At 46.6% G+C, this 17908-nt stretch overlaps 1 protein-coding gene across 2 annotated transcripts in view; it reads left to right on the plus strand.

The window, feature by feature from the left end:
- The first annotated feature begins 130 nt into the window (after nucleotides 1-130).
- EPHA8 (EPH receptor A8) overlaps nucleotides 131-17908 on the plus strand; it is a 57883-nt gene continuing 40105 nt past the window's right edge. For both annotated transcript variants that reach the window (XM_044671316.1, XM_044671317.1), the window contains exon 1: nucleotides 131-218. In XM_044671316.1, the coding sequence (XP_044527251.1) occupies nucleotides 131-218 (88 nt within the window). The remainder of the gene's footprint in view (nucleotides 219-17908) is intronic.

The raw sequence follows: 17908 nt of genomic DNA on the forward strand, positions 1-17908 counted from the left end.
GCGGCGGGGCGTGCGCGGGGCTGTGGCGGAGGAGCGGGGAAGGCGCTGAGAGCCGCGGCGGGCTGCCCGCCCCCGGCCCTGGCCCCGGCCCCGGCCCCCGGCCCCCAGCCCCAGTCCTGGCCCCGGGACCATGGCCCCGGCCCGCGCCGGCCTGCCCTCCTCGCTCTGGGTGGTCACGGCCGTGGCCGCCACCTGCATGTCGGCGGCCCGCAGCGAAGGTAAGCCGGGGGCACGCGGGTGGGCGCCGGGGGCACGCGTGGGCGGGGCTTGTGGCTCTCCCGGCGCCCGAAGTTCACTTGCTCGGGGGACCGCTCTCCCCCAGCCCTAGGGCAGTCCTGGTTCAAGGAGCAGGTGCCCAGCCCAGCCCCCAGTCTCTGTCCCTGTCCCGCGGGAGGGCCCCGAGCCCCGGAGCCCTGCACACCGCGGCCCTGTGCCGGGGCCCGCCCCAGCCCGCGCCCCAGCTCAGGCTCCGCCTCGGGCTCCGGCTCGGGCTTGGGCTCGGGCTCCTGGCATCGCTTAACGTTTTGGTTCGAGCTGCAGGCGGGCTCCTGCTCCGCGCCCTGGGCACGCACACTCTGGAGAGGGGCTCGGGGTAGGGCAGGAAAAGGAAGCGGGCAAACCGGGGCGGACAGGCAGAGAGGAGAAGAAGAGGGAGTCAGGGGGAAGGGGCAGAGGAGCCACTGGGCAAAGGGGAAGCAGGGGACCGAGGGGAGGACAAGGATTGACTGGCTGGGGAAGAAAAGGGCAGTAGCCTCATATGGGACAGGGGAAGAAGAGGGCAGGCGGACGGGGGAGAGGAAAAAAGAGGCTCGGGTACAGAATGGGGGGAGAGGAAGAGAGAAGTGATGAGAGGGAGGGAAGAAGGCAGCAAAGAAGGAGGGAGACGGAGGAGAGATAGATAGGGGACAAAGAAAGGGAGGCAGAGATGCGAGCAAAAAGTGAGGGGACCTAGAAGAGAAAAGGGTTGAAGAGAAGGCCTGGGAACAGCGGGAGGAAGGGAGGCGAGGGTAGGCAAGCACAGCTTGGTCACCCAGAGAACCGGTTGAAGAATAGACCACAGTAGAGGAGGGATTTGGAGCTGCAAGAGGACCTTCCAGAGACCATCTATAAATTAGGTGATTTTAAAAATTGAGATAACAGCCAGAGAGGGTGGGCAAGTGACTTGCCCAAGGTCACAGCAAAAAGGCAGGCAAAAGAGCTAGGATTAAAACCCAGGTTCCCTGGCTCCAAATCTCTGCCTTACCGTATTGGAGGGAGGGTAGGAAGTTGGCTCCTGGTGAGAAGAGGGCAGATGGACTATTTCGAAGGGCTTGGAAATCAGACCCTGAGAGACTGAGCCGTTAAGGACCTCCCAGTTTGACTTCTAGTAGTGACCCTTGCTGGAGAGATTACTTACAGGGCTCCCTTCTCTACCAGCTGCATGCCATTCTTGACCCCCTAGTGTCTCCCTATTAATGCCCTGAGGCTCTTTGCTCCCTACTGGTCCCCATCAACTCCCACAGTCAGCTTCCTGCTCCTCCCCAAGGGTTCCTAGAGTTTCCTTTGTAACTGTGGAGAATGATGATGATGGAGGGTGGGGGGGGGAAAGGGAGTTGACCTTAGCACCAATTTCCCCATCCTAACCTGCCCGGTGAGCCGTCTGCTCCCAGTGTTCATGCTCCCTGGCCCTTGGGACCTCCCTACCCCAGTGCCAACTTGGACAGGGGCATGTTATCCACAAAGAGGGAGTGATTGATTGTTCCACTTCCTCTGCCCTCCTCAGAACTCATCTGGTGTATTGGATCCAGTTCTGAGCTCTGCATTTTAGGGAGGGCCCCAACCAACTGCAGTGTACGAGGAGCCTAGCTAAGATAGAGCCAAAAACCAAAGACTCAGCCGGATGCCAGTCGAAGGAAATGGCTTTAATTGACCTAGGAGAAAGAAAACAGTCCAGGTGGGGGCCTGTTATTGTCTTCAGGGCTGTGGAGGTCAGCCACAGGCAAGAGGGATACCATTCAAATAAATGTAACCTGCATTTATTAAATGCCTAGTATGTCCAAGATATAGACAAAAAGTGACACCATGCCTGCCTTTTGGATCTGATACACTCTTGGGAGAGATTAAGTACACACAGATCTGCATAATACAGCATAATTTGCAGAAAGAGATCGCAGCAGTAATTGAAGCAAATCAGGGAAGGCTTGCCAGAGGAGGTGGCAATAGAGTTGAGCTATAAATAAGAGAAGATAAATTGGGGTGAGGCTTTCCCTTGACCTTATCCAATGGGATTCGATTTGGGCTCCATAGGTGGGAAAATTTATGAACAATGAGCAACCTAGAACCGGAGGGCTTAGAACTAGGAGAGACCAATCCCACTGGAATAATTTTGTAGATAGGGAACTGAAAAGTACAATCACATAGAGATAGTACATGGCAAAGCCAAAATTCCAATCCAGGGCCTCCAACCTTAATCTGAGGCCCTTGCCACTAGACCACACCACCGCTGGCTATCTTAGAAGGTAGTGAGTTCTCCATCACTGATGGACTTCATGTGGAGGCTGGCTAGTGACTTGTTGGGGCTGCCAGGTTGGGGGAGAGATTCTCAATCAGTTGCTGGTCGTGTTAGATGCCCTCCAAGGTCCCTGCCCTCTTAGAGATTCAGAGGCTTGAGATTCCAGCAGGTACTTGGTCGTCTGGAGCTTGGCAGGGTGCCACCCTTGGCCCAGAGTCCTAGCTACTGATATTTTGAGGCCACAGTGGGGCTCCGACTGAGCTGGGGTGAGCCTGTAGCTAAAGGATTCCAGAGCAGACAGCCTTTGCCAGCCCCCTCGAATACCCTCATCCTCCCAGCATCCCCAATTCCACACTGGCATCCATGCTCACACACATGCCTTTCCACGGACACCTGGCACAGGTGTCGGTGCAAAGAGCCTGCAGGTCAGGCAGGATCAACACTCGTTGCTAAGTATGGGAAGCAGCTGGACCAAGAGAAATAGCAGCCCAAGGGTGGGGAGCCTGAGCTGGAATCCTCGGCCCTGCTGCTTTCTTGCCTGCATGACCTTAGTCTAAACAAGTCCTTTTCCTTCTCTGGAACTCATTTTTCTTGGGAGAACGAAGGGGGTGGCCGAGATGATGTCCGCGGTCCCCTCCTGCGCTGCGTTTGGCCATCCAGGGATTATTAAGAGGAAGGGGGTTGGGAAGGACAGCCTGAATGAGAAGGCTGAGATGGGCAGGGCCGAAAGGACTGGCAAGAATTTGGCTTTGGGAGCTGGAGGTTTGCTTTTCCAAGGGGGCTCTTCTCAGCCATGAGGGTGGAGCATGGGGGTGAGGAGGGGGGCTGCTGCTGCCTGCTGGAGTCGCCGATGAGCGCTGCTGGAGTCTCTGTATTGGGGGTGGGCACGCATGGAGTGGGGGCATCAGGCTCTCTCCTCCTGGAAGAAAGCATCTCATCCAGATCTGGGGACCAAGCTTGCAGCCATCTTGTAGGAGGAAGGCTGGGGGATGGAGGAACACGAGCTTAATCACTGAGGAGAAGAGAAGGGTCATTGGTCTGAGGAGTACTCATTGCCATTGGAATGATTGTGGTCCTGAGTAGATGAGGGGTAGCATCATTGTCAAGTGGGGTCCGTGGTCTTGGGGGTGGTCATTTTTTTAAAAAACCTTCACCTTCTGTCCTAGAATCGGGGCGTATGTCAGTTCCAAGACAGAATAGAAGAGCAGTAAGGGCTAGGCAGCCGGGGTTAAACCACTTGCCCAGGGTCACACAGCTAGCAAGTGTCTGGGGTCAGATTTGAACCCAGGACCCCCCTCTCCAAGCCTGACTCTAAGGAGGAGTCATTTTGAAAAGAGGACGACTGTTGTCCTGAAGGAAAGGACGACTATCCGTAGAGCAGGGGGCATCGTCTCTGGGCAGAGCCCATTGTTCCGAGAATGTTCAGAGAAGAGAGTTTATTTTCCTCAGAGACAGGGTCATCATCCATGTCACTAGGGAGCCGGATGGTGTGTGCGGGAGGGGAGGTCAGGATCCCTGTCTCCCATGTGCGATTCCATCAGTCCTGCTGAATGTACCATGCTGGGCTGATTGCCTCCTAAGTATTCCAGACAGACTTGGGCATGGATTCCAAGGAGAATGTGAGTCTCCTAAGGGCAGAGGCCTTTTTGTTTCTTTTTCTTTGGATCCCTACCATAATATCGGTGTTTATTAAAGCCACCAACGTAGTATAGGCTCTTTGGTTTTTTAAAACCTTGTCTTAGAAGCGATACCAAGTACCATCCACTGTACTAACCTAGCTGGCCCAGTAGAGGTTCTTTTTAAAAAACAAAACAAAACAAAAAAAACCCCTTTTTTTACCTTACCTTATAATATTGTGTATTGGCTCCAAAGCAGAAGAGTGGTAAGGGTTAGGCAATGGGGGTCAAGTGACTTGCCCAGGGTCACACAGCCAGTCAGTGTCTGAGGTCAGATTTGAACCCAGGACCTCCTGTCTCTAGGCTTGGCTCTCAATCCACTGAGCTACCCAGCTGCTCCCCCAGTATAAGCTCTTAATCAATGGATTTTATAAATTCTTCTTTTTGCTGTTCAGTTCAGACAAACTTTTCATGTTCCCATTTTTATTTGTTTGTTTTTGTGGCAAAGGTATTCCATTTCCTTCTCTAGCTCATTTTATAGATGAGTAAGTGGGGCCAAAAAGCTTAAGTGACTTGCCCAGGGTCACACAGCTACTAAGAGTCTGAGACTGAATTTCAGTGTAGGTCTTCCTGATTCTCAGCCTGGTGCTCTATCCACTGTGCCACCTAGCTTCCCTTTTATTCTGATATTAGACCAATAATTGCATTAATATATAGGAACTCACAGTGAGAAAACGCTCTTTACCAATGCAGACTGGTCTGCCCTCTATAATCTAAAGTATTACAGAATTATCTGGTGGCTGTGAGAAGTTAGGTGACTTTCCCAGAGTCACACAGCCAGTATGTATCAGAGATGAGAACTTGAACCCAGCTCTTCCTTATTCCAAGGCTAGCTCTTTATGCCACCCTCCTTTCAAAGAGATAAATGCAGAATTGAATTGACCTGAAGCAACAAAGTGCAAGGTTGTTGGGAGTAGGGGGCCATTGAGAATAGATGCCCCTGGTGGGGTGCAGCTAGGTAGCACAGTGGATAGAGTATCTGACCTGGAGATAAGATGTCCTGCATTCAAATCTGGCCCCAGACACTTCCTAGCTGACTGACCCTAGGCAAGTCACTTAACCCTGATTGCCTAGCTCTTGCCCTTCTGCTCACCTAGAGTTGTTAATAAGACAGAAAATAAGGGGGGAGAGAGATAGACAGACAGACAGAGACAGGAGAAGGAGAGAGAAGAGGGAGACAGAAAGAGGAAAAGGAGGAGAGAGAAGAAAGAGAGAAAAGAGAGACAAAGAGACAGAGACAGAGAGAGAGGGAAAGGAGGAGAGAGAAGAAAGAGAGAAAAGAGAGACAGAGAGATAGAAGAGAATAGATGCCTCTGGAGTGAAGTCAAGAAGAGGTAGGTCCTCGGGGCCCCAGCATCCTCCCATTAACTTAGGCAGGGGCTTTCCTAAGTGAGCTTGGACTAAGGGAATTTCTAATATTGTTCCACTGGCACTAGGAAGAGCTCTTCCCTGAGTGTCACTCTACTGGGGCATGAGAAAGCCATTATCATGGCTAATTCTCTGCATGTACTGCTTCCCCTACCCAACTACCACCTATTCATAGACCACTGGACCCACCAGATTGCAAGATAACCCCATGGGGAGTTGGCACACCTTTTTTTAAACCCTTACTTTCCGTCTTGGAGTCAATACTGTGTATTGGCTCCAAGGCAGAAGAGTGGTAAGGGTAGGCAATGGGAGTCAAGTGACTTGCCCAGGGTCACACAGCTGGGAAGTGTCTGAGGCCAGATTTGAACCCGGGACCTCCTGTCTCTAGGCCTGACTCTCAATCCACTGAGCTGCCCAGCTGCCCCCGAGTTGGCGCACTTCTACAAGGAAAGGAAGATGACCTGATAGAGTCACTTCTCAATCACCTTCTTCAGGGGCTCATGGTCCATCCAGGTAGATTTTATGCTCTGTGGACATTCATCCCCCTTACCACCCAAATATTGGTTGCCTTGCTGCCTCATTGTCTTTCCTACATGTATTCAGCAACCAATGAAGTGCTCTTACTCTCTTTAAAGTGAGAGGAGACTTGTCTTGAAGACAAGAAGACCTGAGTTCAAGTCCTGTCTCTGACACATACTGGCTATGGACTCTGGACAAGTCTCTCTCCCTCTTGGTGTCCCAGACAATTCTCTAAAACTCCACATTAAAGAGAGGTTGCTAATCCCCTTGCCTGAAGGGTTCTTCCATCTAAGAAACCACTGGTCTAGACCCCCAAAATATAGAACACAGTGCTGATGAGTTAGACAAGGCGTTTAAGATTTAGTGGGGAGGCGTGAGACGACCAACAAAATACAATACAGATTAGACAGACATCTTCCTAGTATAAGGGGCTAAGAGTCCAGAGTACTGTCAGTAAACTACATATACTATCACGCTCTAAGGAGCCCAGAGGCCAGATGAGGGGACGATGCCCCAGCTCCCATTTCTCTAGTGTTTTGAAGTCCACAATGCAACTTTTACTCCTCCCACCTCTGGCTGGCATGGTGCAAGGATTATTATCCCCATTGTACAGATGAGGAAACGAGAGGTCCCAGAAATGAAGATTATTATTATTTTTTAAATCCTTACCTTCCGTCTTGGAGTCAATACTGTGTATTGGTTCCAAGGCAGAACAGTGGTAAGGGTAGGCAATGGGGGTCAAGTGACTTGCCCAGGGTCACACAGCTGGGAAGTGTCTGAGGTCAGATTTGAACCTAGGACCTCCCGTCTCTAGACCTGACTCTCAAACCATTGAGCTACCCAGATGCCCCCTGAAGATTATTTTTTTACCCAGCCATGCAGCTAGAAAGTGAGTAGATCTTGGACTCAAAAGCAAGTCTCTGGATTCTGGGGCTCGTGCGTCTTCCGCTGTGGGATGGCTTCCTCAGGGAGCTGGCATTTGAGTCAGGTCGAAGACTTGGATGCATGCCAGGCACTGGAAGCAATGAATGCAAAGGTATGTGGTGAGAAATCGAGTGGAAGGAGCTTACATTTGAAGGGGCCATTATGCAAATCAGGGAGTATAAGCCAGTTGGAATATTATTGTTCAGTTGTTTCTTGTCCAACTCTTCATGACCCCATTTGGGGTTTTTTTTGGCAGAGATACTGGAGTGGTTTGCCATTTCCTTCTCCAACTTATTTGACAGATGAGGAAACTGAGGCAAACAGGGTGAAGTGACTCGCCCAGGGTCCACACAGCTAAGATACTGGAGTGGTTTGCTATTTCCTTCTCCAACTCATTTGACAGATGAGGAAACTGAGGCAAACAGGGTAAAGTGATTTGCCCAGGGTCATACAGCTAGTTTTGGGGCCAAATTTGAACTTGGGTCCTCCTGACTATGGGGCCAGCACTCTTTCCATTGGGCCACCTCGCTGCCCTACTTTGAATATTAGCCTTCAGGACACAGAAAAGGAAGACTGTATTGGTGGGGAAGGGGTGGAAATACACTGAATTCCAAAATTGATGGAAAGTACTTTAGGGGTGGCTAGGTAGCAGGGTGGAGAGAGCACCAGGCCTGGAGTCAGGAGGTCCTGGGTTCAGATGTGACCTCAGCCACTTCCTAGCTGTGTGACCCTGGTCATGTCACTTAGCCCCAGTTGCCTCACCCTTGCTACTCTTCTGTCTTAGAATTGCTACTAAAACAGAAGGTAAGAGTTTTTTTAAAAGTGCTTTAGAATTCTATATGGTTTGGGATTATCCTCCAGGACTTGATTATTCTGGGCCTCAAAAGCTGCCTAAAAATGCCCAGATTTTTCTATATTCGTACCTATTAGTATATTTTTCTTTTTCTGAGGGCGTGGAGTAGAGACTTGTGATCCTATCTGTATGGGAAACTCCATCCATGAATGCCGATCAGCAACTCCTGTGTGACGTCTAGCCTTAGAGTTGCCTGGGGTGATCCATTTAGGGTTCCCCAGCTGGCATATGTCAGAGGCTGTGTCCAAGCCAGAGCTCTGAAGCCGGGAATTCCCAAGTTCAAGGATAGCCCCCTAGCCAGGACACAAGCTGCCTCTCACCCAGTAACAATGATGGCTTCGCCTTATTTTGGGAAGCATCTTCTGTGCCTCCTCTGAAGGGATCGTCTCAGCCACCCTCTGAGTGCTGGTGCCCTGCTGCAAGGGAAGCTGGGATTCAGAGGAGCCCTGACTTGTCCTTAGTCACCCGGCCAACAAGGGTCATGATTAAGATTCCAACTCAGGGGTCTCCGGACTCCCTCAGCCACATTCCAGCTGCTTCTCCACAGAGGTACCAGCCTGGGGGGCTGGGGGAGAGATTGTGGGAGCCGAGAGAAGCCAGGAGCTGAGTGAGGATCTCCAGAAGAGCTGTGTGTGTGTGTGTGTGTGTGTGTGTGTGTAAAGGGTAGAGGGCACCAGCACTTTCACCTTTTATGTGGGATAAGGCTTGCAGGAGGAGAGAGTACTTAGTATTCAGTTCAGAGGGAGGGAAGGAGAGAAGGAGGGGGACGTGAAGACCCAGAAGCAGAACTGGAGAGGCATCAGAGGGCACATTTAGTCAGAGCAGCCAGTTATGAGAACAGAATGGTTTCTTTAAGTGGCCTCCTCTAGAAAATAAGGGCCTTGGAATAGATGATTTCTAAGGGCCTTTCCAGCTCTGAAATTCAGTGTTCTAAGTCTCAATCAGCTTTAACATTCTCTGTTCTGAGATCTCATCCAGCTACACTCTATTTGATGCTCTAAAGTGCCTCTCAGCTCTGACATTCTGTGTTCTAAGGACACTCCCAGTTTTGACATTTCATGTTCTGATAGCCCTCCCACCTCTGATATTCCATGTCCTGAAGTTTTCCAAGATCTGATATTCTGTGTCCTAATGGTACTCCCAGCTCTGACGTTCTCTGTTCTAAGACCCCCACCTCCATCCCCAGTTCTAACATTCTGTGTTCTGAGATCTTGTCCAGCTACACTCTATTTGATGCTCTAAAGTGCCTCTCAGCTCTGACATTCTCTGTTCTAGGATCCCTCCCTGCTCTGATATTTTCTGTTCTAAGGCTCCTCCCAGCTCTGATATTCTGCATTCTAATGTCATTGCTGCCTCCCCACCACTCCAGCTCTGACACTCTATTCAAAGGGTCTCCCAGCTCTAACACTCTATGTCCTAAGATCTCTCCCAGCTCTGACATTTTGGGTTCTAAGGTCTCTCCCAGCTCTGACATTGTCTGTTCTAAGCTCTCTCCCAGCTCTGACAATCTTTGTTCTAAGCTCTCTCCCAGCTCTGACATTGTCTGTTCTAAGGTCTCTCCCAGCTCTGACATTGTCTGTTCTAAGGTCTCTCCCAGCTCTGACATTCTCTGTTCTAAGGTCTCTCCCAGCTCTGACATTCTCTGTTCTAAGCTCTCTCCCAGCTCTGACATTCTGTATTCTAAGGTACTCTGCCAGCTCATACATTCTGTGATTTAAGGGTCCTCCCAGCTCTGACATTCTCTGTTCTAGCATTCTGCCGTTGCTGTTGCTGTTGAGTTGTCCTGTTATGTCTGATCTTAGGTGCCTTTTGTCCACTGGGCTTACTTGGCAGAGATACTGGAGTAGCTGATATTTCCTTCTCCACCGTGACCCTAATTTACAGACTGAAGAACTGAGGCAAAGAGGAATTAAGTGACTGGCCCAGAGTCACGCTGCTAGCAAGTGTCTGAGGTCAGGTTTTAAGTCGGCTCTTCCTGATTCCAAGCCTGGCTCTCCCTCTACACACCATCGCCTTTCTGCCCTGATTCAGGCCCTTCAGAATATTAGAAATGGAAGGGTGACAGAGGCCAATCTAATCTACAGTGTAGCTGAACATGAATTTTATCCTCATCATCAGGACACCCATCTTCTGCTTGAAGACCTCTGATGATAGAGAACTCACGACCGGCTGAGCTGGCCCATTTCCCTTTTGGACAGCTCTGATCCCTGGCAGGGCTCATCCCCACTGTGGCCAGAATGAGCCTCTCCATCATGGCGACTTGTCCTTTCTAGTTCTACCGTCTGGGGCCAAGCAGAGCATGTCTAATCCCTCTCCCTCACGAAAGCCCATCAGATACTTGAATGTCTCCAGATAAGTTGTTTCTCATCCAGGCTCAACATTCCCAGTTCCTCCAACCAGTTGTCATGAAGCCGGGTCTCCATATCTGTTCCCTATCCTGGCTGCTTCTTCTCTCACTGGGGTCTCACTGGGTTCCAGCTTTATTGATGCCCCTCATAAAATGGGCAGCTCACATCTGGCCACAGTCCTCCAGAGGTGGCCTTCCCAAGCACGAGAACAGCAGGGTCATTTTCTTTTTTATTTCAAGGTCATTCTGCTGACCCACACTCAGCTTGTAGTTCACTAAGACTGCCAGATCTTCGTCACTGGATTTATTTATTGCCTAGGACCCCCGGATCGTACCCCACCCTCAACTCATGTGGTCAATTCTTTGTCAAGCCCAAGTGTCAGGCTTCACATTTATCCCCATTAATTTCACCTTATTAGATTCAGATTGTTCTTCTAGCCTGTTGAAATCTTTTTGGATTCTGGTTTTGTCATCCAAGTGGTGCTTAGTATTCAAGGGGAGGGGAGCTGGGAGAGAGAGCAGAGGAGAGAAAGACAAGGGAAGGAAGAGGACAGAGAAGGGGAGGGAAGTGTTGAGGGGAGAAAGCAGGCCAGGGGGAAGGGAAAAAAGCTGAAAAGAGAGAGACTGCCTCGAAAGGAGAGAGGAGGCAAACCAAGAGAATGGAGGAGAGAACTGGGAAGGGAAACCTGAGGGAAGGCAAAGGAAGGGATGAGAAGAGAATGATGGGAAAAGTGTAAAGGAGAGGGGAGAGGAAGAAGAGAAGGGAAAAGAAGAGAGTGGGGAGAAGAGCTGGTCTGAATATAGATTGTTCCCAAACATAGGCCATATCCCCAAGTTAAAATTTCTGAAAAGAGGAGAGCAAATGCATATATATTTGTGTGTGTGCATATATGCATATATATGTATATGTGCTATATATAAAAAGAAATGCTGAAAAATAATTTCACAAAATAACTGTATATCTCTACATTTACTGAAATAGCTGGAGAGTTGGGGTCAAGGTTGTACTTTTAGTCCAGGGTTACTCTGGTCAGTCAATCAATAAATATTTATTAAGCACCTACTGTGTGCCTGGCACCATGCTAAGCCTGGGGATACAAAGATAAACAAGAGTCCCATTCCCAAGGAGCTTCCAGCCTAATGAGGGAAACAATATTGAAACAGTTAAGTATAAAAACAGTTTCTATAACCTAGTGGAAGGAGGAGGTCTGCCTGTGTGACCACGGATAAGCTGTTTAGCCTCTTGGTTCCTTGGTTTCCCTCTCTGTAAAATGAGAGGGTTGGACTAGATAGCTTCAAAGGTCTTTTCCTGGTCCAAATCTATGAGACCTCCAGTTTGACTTGTAGTGATGGTGAGAAAATCATCACCCCATTTGCCTGGGGGAAGACTGACTTCGAGTTGCAGATTCAGCCTCCCCAAGGAGTGTTGGACATGGAGTCAGAGGTTTGGGGTTCAAATTCCAAATTTACCCTCTTGTGACCTTGGACAAGTCATTTCCTTCTCTGATCCAAAGTTTCCTAATCTATAAGGTCTGTTGCAGCTTTATATCTCCTATCTGCTGTTTCCTGGTTCCCCCCACCCCTCCCCATCCATACATCCAGGCAGCTTGAGGTGGGGTGGACAATAGCCAATTGGAGTACACTTGTAGGATGCAATCAGGGCTTGTGCAAATCACTTGGGGATGGGGTAGGGGCAGCCTATATTCAGAGCAATGTGATATTTTGCAAGTATCTCCAGTGTGGCCAACTCTGAGGAATACACGTTCCTGTTCTCAGGGGACCCCCAGTCTAGGTGAGTTGGCACAATACTCAGGGAGAGAGAGTGGGAGAGATTGCTATGGTAGATTGGAGTAATTAGTGGGACCTGAGCCAGGTCTTTACAGGAGAAGGATTTGGAACAATTAACCAGGTGGAGAGGATGAAGGAGGCTCTTATCTGTGGAGGTCCCAGCTTGAGGAAAAGTGAAGAGGTAGGAGAGAACTTGGACTGTGCAGGGAATAATGGGGAAACCAACCAGGCAGGAGTGGAGAGAAGTTTCCATACCCAGAAAGAATACTTGCTCTAGAGTCAGGATGCCTGGGTTTAGCTATCACCTCGGAGGGTGACTGCTACAGTGCTCTTGTGCTGCCCAGCTACCGTGGACCTCAATTGTCCTATCTGTAGAATGGCTAGATTGGACTATATGACCTCCGGGTCCCTTCTAGCTCTGGATCTCCTCCCCTGTCACCCACTGTGGAGCAGAAGGCACTTAGGTGGCTCAATGGATGGCAGGTCCCAAGCTTTCAAACCTACTTCCTATACTTCCGTAGTTGTTTAATTCCAGTAAAGCTCCTCAATGGTGAAATGGAAATAATAATAATAATCCCTATCTTACGAGGTTGTTGTGAGGACCAAGTAGGATAACAAAGGAAGTATTTTGTTAACCTTAAAGTGCTATATACATACTAGCTATTATAATCATGTTATCATATGTAATGATAATATAGCAATATATAATAAAACAAAGTGGTATAACCAAATATTTAAGCATTACATATTTATAATAATACTTATCTAATAGCTGACATTTATATTGTGTTATATAGGTTGGCAAAGTACTTTACCTATATTGTTAACTCATTTGGGTTTTTTTAGTAGTAGTAGTAATAGAGTAATAGTAGTAGTAATAGTAGTACTAGTAGAGTAGTAGTAATAGTTGAGTAGTAATGGTAGTAATAGTAATAATATTAGTAGTAGTAATAGTAGTAGAGTAGTACTAGTAGTAGTAGTAATATAGTAGTAGTAATAGTAGAGTAGTAATGGTAGTAATAGTAATAATATTAGTGGTAAAGTAATAGTAGTAGTAATAGCAGTACTAGTAGAGTAGTAGTAATAGTAGAGTAGTAATGGTAGTAATAGTAATAATATTAGTAGTAGTAATAGTAGTAGTAGAGTAGTACTAGTAGTAGTAATAGTAATAATATTAGTAGTAGTAGCAATAGTAGTAGAGTAGTACTACTAGTATTAGTAGTAATAGTAGTAGTAGTAATAGTAGAGTAGTAGTAATAGTAGAGTAGTAGTAATAGCAGAGTAGTAGTAGTACTAGTAGTAGTAATAATAGAGCAGTAGTAGTACTAGTAGAGTAGTAGTAATAGTAGTAATAGCAGTACTAGTAGTAGTAATAGTAGAGTGGTAGTAGTACTAGTAGTAATAATAGAGTAGTAGTAATAGCAGTACTAGTAGTAGTAATAGTAGAGAAGTAGTAATAGCAGAGTAGTAGTAGTACTAGTAGTAGTAATAATAGAGCAGTAGTAGTACTAGTAGAGTAGTAGTAGTAATACTAGTAGTAGTAGTAGAGTAGTTGTAATAGTAGAGTAGTAGTACTAGTAATAGTAGTAGAATAGTAGTAGTAATGGCAGTAGCAGTAGCAGTAGTAGAGTAATATTAGTAATAGTAGTAGCAGAGTAGTAGCAGTAGTAGTAATAGCAGTAGCAATAGTAGTAGTAGAGTAATATTAGTAATAGTAGTAGTAGTAATAGTAGTAGAATAGTAGTAGTAGTAATAGCAGTAGCAGTAGTAATAGTAGTAGAGTAATATTAGTAATAGTAGTAGTAGTAGTAGTAATAGTAGTAGTAGTAGCAGCAGTAGTAGCAATAGCAGTAATAGTTGTAGTATTAAAGTAATATTAGTAATAGTAGTAGTAGAATAGTAGTAGTAGTAGTAGCAGTAGCAGTAGTAATAGTATCAGTATTTTATAGCTCTGTGATGCTACATAAGTCAATTGAATTTCTGTGCCTCAATTTTCTCTTGAGTAAACCAATAGCATTTGCATGCCTAATCTGCACCAGTTTTATCAAGCACTTTATAAAAAGTAGAAAGCAGACTAGAAGTAGGAGCTGTTCCAAAGAAGAGAGGAGAAGGTGGCTGTCCAATCCTCTTTCTATTCTTTGCGCGGGGGAGGAGCTATGCGTGTAGAACACTGAGTATAATATCAGGCTTTTTTCACGTTTTGATTAGGTTTTTGCTGATCTGGCTTTCTGCCCTTTGTTATTTTTCATTATGTTTGCTTTCAGTAATTAGTGGAATTTGGGCTTTGAAAGACCAACTCCTTTACGTACGGTGGCTCTCTGGGAAAGAGAAGGGAGGAAAAGGCATTGAGAAATGTAGGTGGCTTGAAAATGAAAGATATCAATAAAAATTATTTTAAAAATAGGTATTGGGACTTTCATTACACCATTAAAGAGATGGTAGGACCAGGTTTATGGAGGGTCTTGGGAAGCAAGTTGAGGAGTTTACATTTGACGCATTAGACGATCTAAAAATCACATAATGATTCCAGTCTCAGATTTGTCCCAGTTTTGCCATTCACTCATGGGATGATAAGCTTTACAGCTGGAATGAGGGAGAGAATGACCAAAGAATGAATGAAATGTATTTATTAAATACCTCCTATTTGCCAGGCACTAGAGATAAAATAAAAAAATACAAGCTAATTCCTGCCTTTGGGGAGCTTACATTCTAATAGGGAAGGGAATTCGTCTTGGAATTCAGTATAGCCATAGATTCTTTCTTTAAAAAATACAGCTGAATTATTTATTTCTTTACCATCCACACATTTATTTATTTAGCCGTCCATTCGTTTATCCACCCACCCACCTATCTGTTTATTTATTTATTTATTCGTTTGTTCATTCGTTTGTTCGTTTATTTATTTATATAAGGATATTTTATTTTTACCAATTGCATGTAATAACACATTTCCATATGCGTTTTCCATTGTTATATGTTCTGAACTGTCTCCCTCCCTCCCTTCCCTTCCCACTCCAGGAGCTGGCAAGCAATTCGATCTGGGTTATACATGTATTATCAGGCAAAACATATTTCCATATTGTTCATTGTTGTAAGAGAACACTCATATAAAACCCAAACCCCAAAACAAAAGCCCAAATAAACTTAATTGAAAAATCGCATGCTTTGATCTGCATCTGACTCCAACAGCTCTTTCTCCCAAGGTGGAGAGCTTTCTTCATTATAAGTTCCTCAGAATTGTCTTCCAGCCAGAGTTTCTTAACCTTTTTGGTGTCGTGGAGCCCTTTGGAAGTCCAGTTTGGACCCCTCCTCACAATAATGTTTTTAACTCGTAACATATTTGTAACATAGAATTACAAAGGAAACCAATTATGTTGAAATAAAGATCTAGTTTTCCCCCATTCAAGTTCCTCAACCCCTAGAAATAAATCTATCCACTAATCCCCAGGTTCCCAAAACTACAGATTAAAACCCCCTGATCTGATCCAACCTTTTTATTTTACAGTTGAGAAAAATGAGACCCAGAGAGATTCCTAGACTTACACAGAGCCACACAGCTAGCTAGTTATTAATGTAGTTGGGATTCAAACCCAGATTCTCTGACTAAAAACTCAGTTCTTCAAAAAAAATTTATATTTTTACACTATATTCATTTCCAAATATATCCTTCCCCCCTTTCCTCCTCAGACAGCCATCCTTTGCAATCTAGAATTAAAGCAAAAAGGAAAATAAAGCAGTTAAGCTACATTCACCAACACATCAGCTAAATCCGATAATATAGGTATGCCATGTTCTGCACCCATAGTCCTTCTCCTCTGCAAGGAAAGGAGAAAAGTTTGATGTCTCATCTCTTCTCCAACCCTAACCAAGACTATTAAAATTACACAGCATTCAGTTTTGTTTGTTTGCTTATTCTTTCCATTTACTTTGTATCCGGGCATCTTTCCATTTATTACACAACCACATTTCTTTATGCAAATTTGAATAAGGCACTTGCTGTTTCCTTATCTGTAAAATAAAATTTTGGACCAGATACTCACTAAATTCTCTTACAGCTCTGACATTCTATGTTTTAAGGAACTTTTACATTCTAAGATCTCTTCTAGAGCTAATATTCTATGTTCTAAAGTTTCTCCTAACTGATATTCTCTTTCTATGACCACTTCCAGCTCTGAATTTCTATGTTGTAAATTCCTTCCCTGGCTAACATTTTGTGTTCTAAGGGTCCTCCAAGCTCTGACCTTCTCTGTTCCAAGGTCTCTTCCAACTCTGACATTCTGGGTTCTAAGGGCTCTCCCAGCTCTGACATTCTGGGTTCTAAGGGCTCTCCCAGCTCTGACATTCTGGGTTCTAAGCCTTCTCCCAGCTGTGATATTCTGGGTTCTAAGGACTCTCCCAGCTCTGACATTCTGGGTTCTAAGATTCCTCCCAGCTCTGACATTCTGTGTTTTAAGGGTCCTCCCAGCTTTGCATTCTGGATTCTAAGGTTTCTTCCAGCTCTGACATTCTGTATTCTAAGCCCATTGTAGCTCTGATATTCTGTTTTCCAAGGTGTCTTCAAGCTCTGGCATTATCAGTTCTAAGGACTCTCCCTGCTCTGATATTCTATGGCCTTAAGGTCCCTTCAGAGCTCTCTGTGACAAGCTTCCTCCCAACTCTAATGTTCTATGTTTTATAACCAGTGGGTGCTTTTGGGGATGAGGCAGAAGAACAGTGCTGGGGTCTTACCCTGTGGGGTATGCTGCACTGGAAGAGAGATTCAGGTGGGGGAGAAAGAAAGGGTCTTGCCCTTGTGATGACTCTTGGCCCAAGACCCTCAGGAAAGCATGGTGAAGATGGTAACTCCCCTTTTCCCTCTTCTTCTAACTAGAGCTTAGCCCCTGGGGGGGAAGCTGCAATGCGACCTGCAGGCCCCCCTTTTTTCCTCCCCCACCCATCAGGCTAGCCAGAGAAGAGAGATTGCTAACCCACTGGCTGACCCAGTTTTTCCCACGCTGGTGGAGAGGGAGGAGGAGGAGTGAGCTTCTCTCTCTCTGCCTCCTTCAGGAGGCCTGCTGGGGAGGAAGGAGAAGAGAGGAAGGAGGAGGGAGAGGGAAGACAAACCCAAAGGTGTATTTCCATCATGGCTTTTTACCTTGGGGTCCTTCCACAAGAAGCATAGAAAGTGTCTCTCTTGGCCTGCCTTCCCCCTTTCCCGATTCTGCCTGCCCCACCCCATCCCCCTAGCTGGAGCTTCTGGGGAATTCCAAATAGGTGGTAAGCCAAGAGTAAAGGAGTCACCAGGGGAGGGGAAACCTGGCTGCAGCAGCGAAAACACCCAAACTCAAAACCCCGAGAACCACTGCCTCTCTCCATGTGGGTGCATGCTCGTGACATACAAATGCCCAGAGTGTTCCTGCCCGTTTAATGCACCTGGATGCAGCATTCTGGGAACATTCCATTGCTACTGCCTCAGCCACACAAAAGATGCTGGACAGATGTGCCTGGAGAATGGTTTCTTGGGACCCTCATCTGGCAAAAAGCATCAGTTTGACCGATTAAAGGGAAGGAACCAGATTGAGGTGAGCCTAACTGGGAATAGAGCTAGGAAGGAAAGGACATCTGAAGAGAAGCAGATGGCTAGATGGGCTTTTCAGAGGGGACCCAAGTAAAGAGAAGGGGAGGGAGAAATAAAATCATAGAATTAGAGAATTAGAGGGGACAGAACAACGAGGAATGTTAGAGCTGGGAGAGCTCTTCAAATACAGAATGTCAGAGCTGGCAGGGCCCTTGGAAACATGGATGTCAGAGCTGAAAGGACCATTAGAACAAAGAATGGCAGAGCTGAGAAAATCCTCAGAACGCAGAATGTTCAGAGCTGGCAGGCAACTTAGTACAGAGAATGTCAGAGCTGGGAGAGACCTTAGAACAGAGAATGTCAGAGCTGGGAGAGACCTTAGAAC

The sequence above is a fragment of the Gracilinanus agilis genome, chromosome 3 (assembly GCF_016433145.1).
Source record: "Gracilinanus agilis isolate LMUSP501 chromosome 3, AgileGrace, whole genome shotgun sequence".
Classification (NCBI taxonomy): domain Eukaryota; kingdom Metazoa; phylum Chordata; class Mammalia; order Didelphimorphia; family Didelphidae; genus Gracilinanus; species Gracilinanus agilis.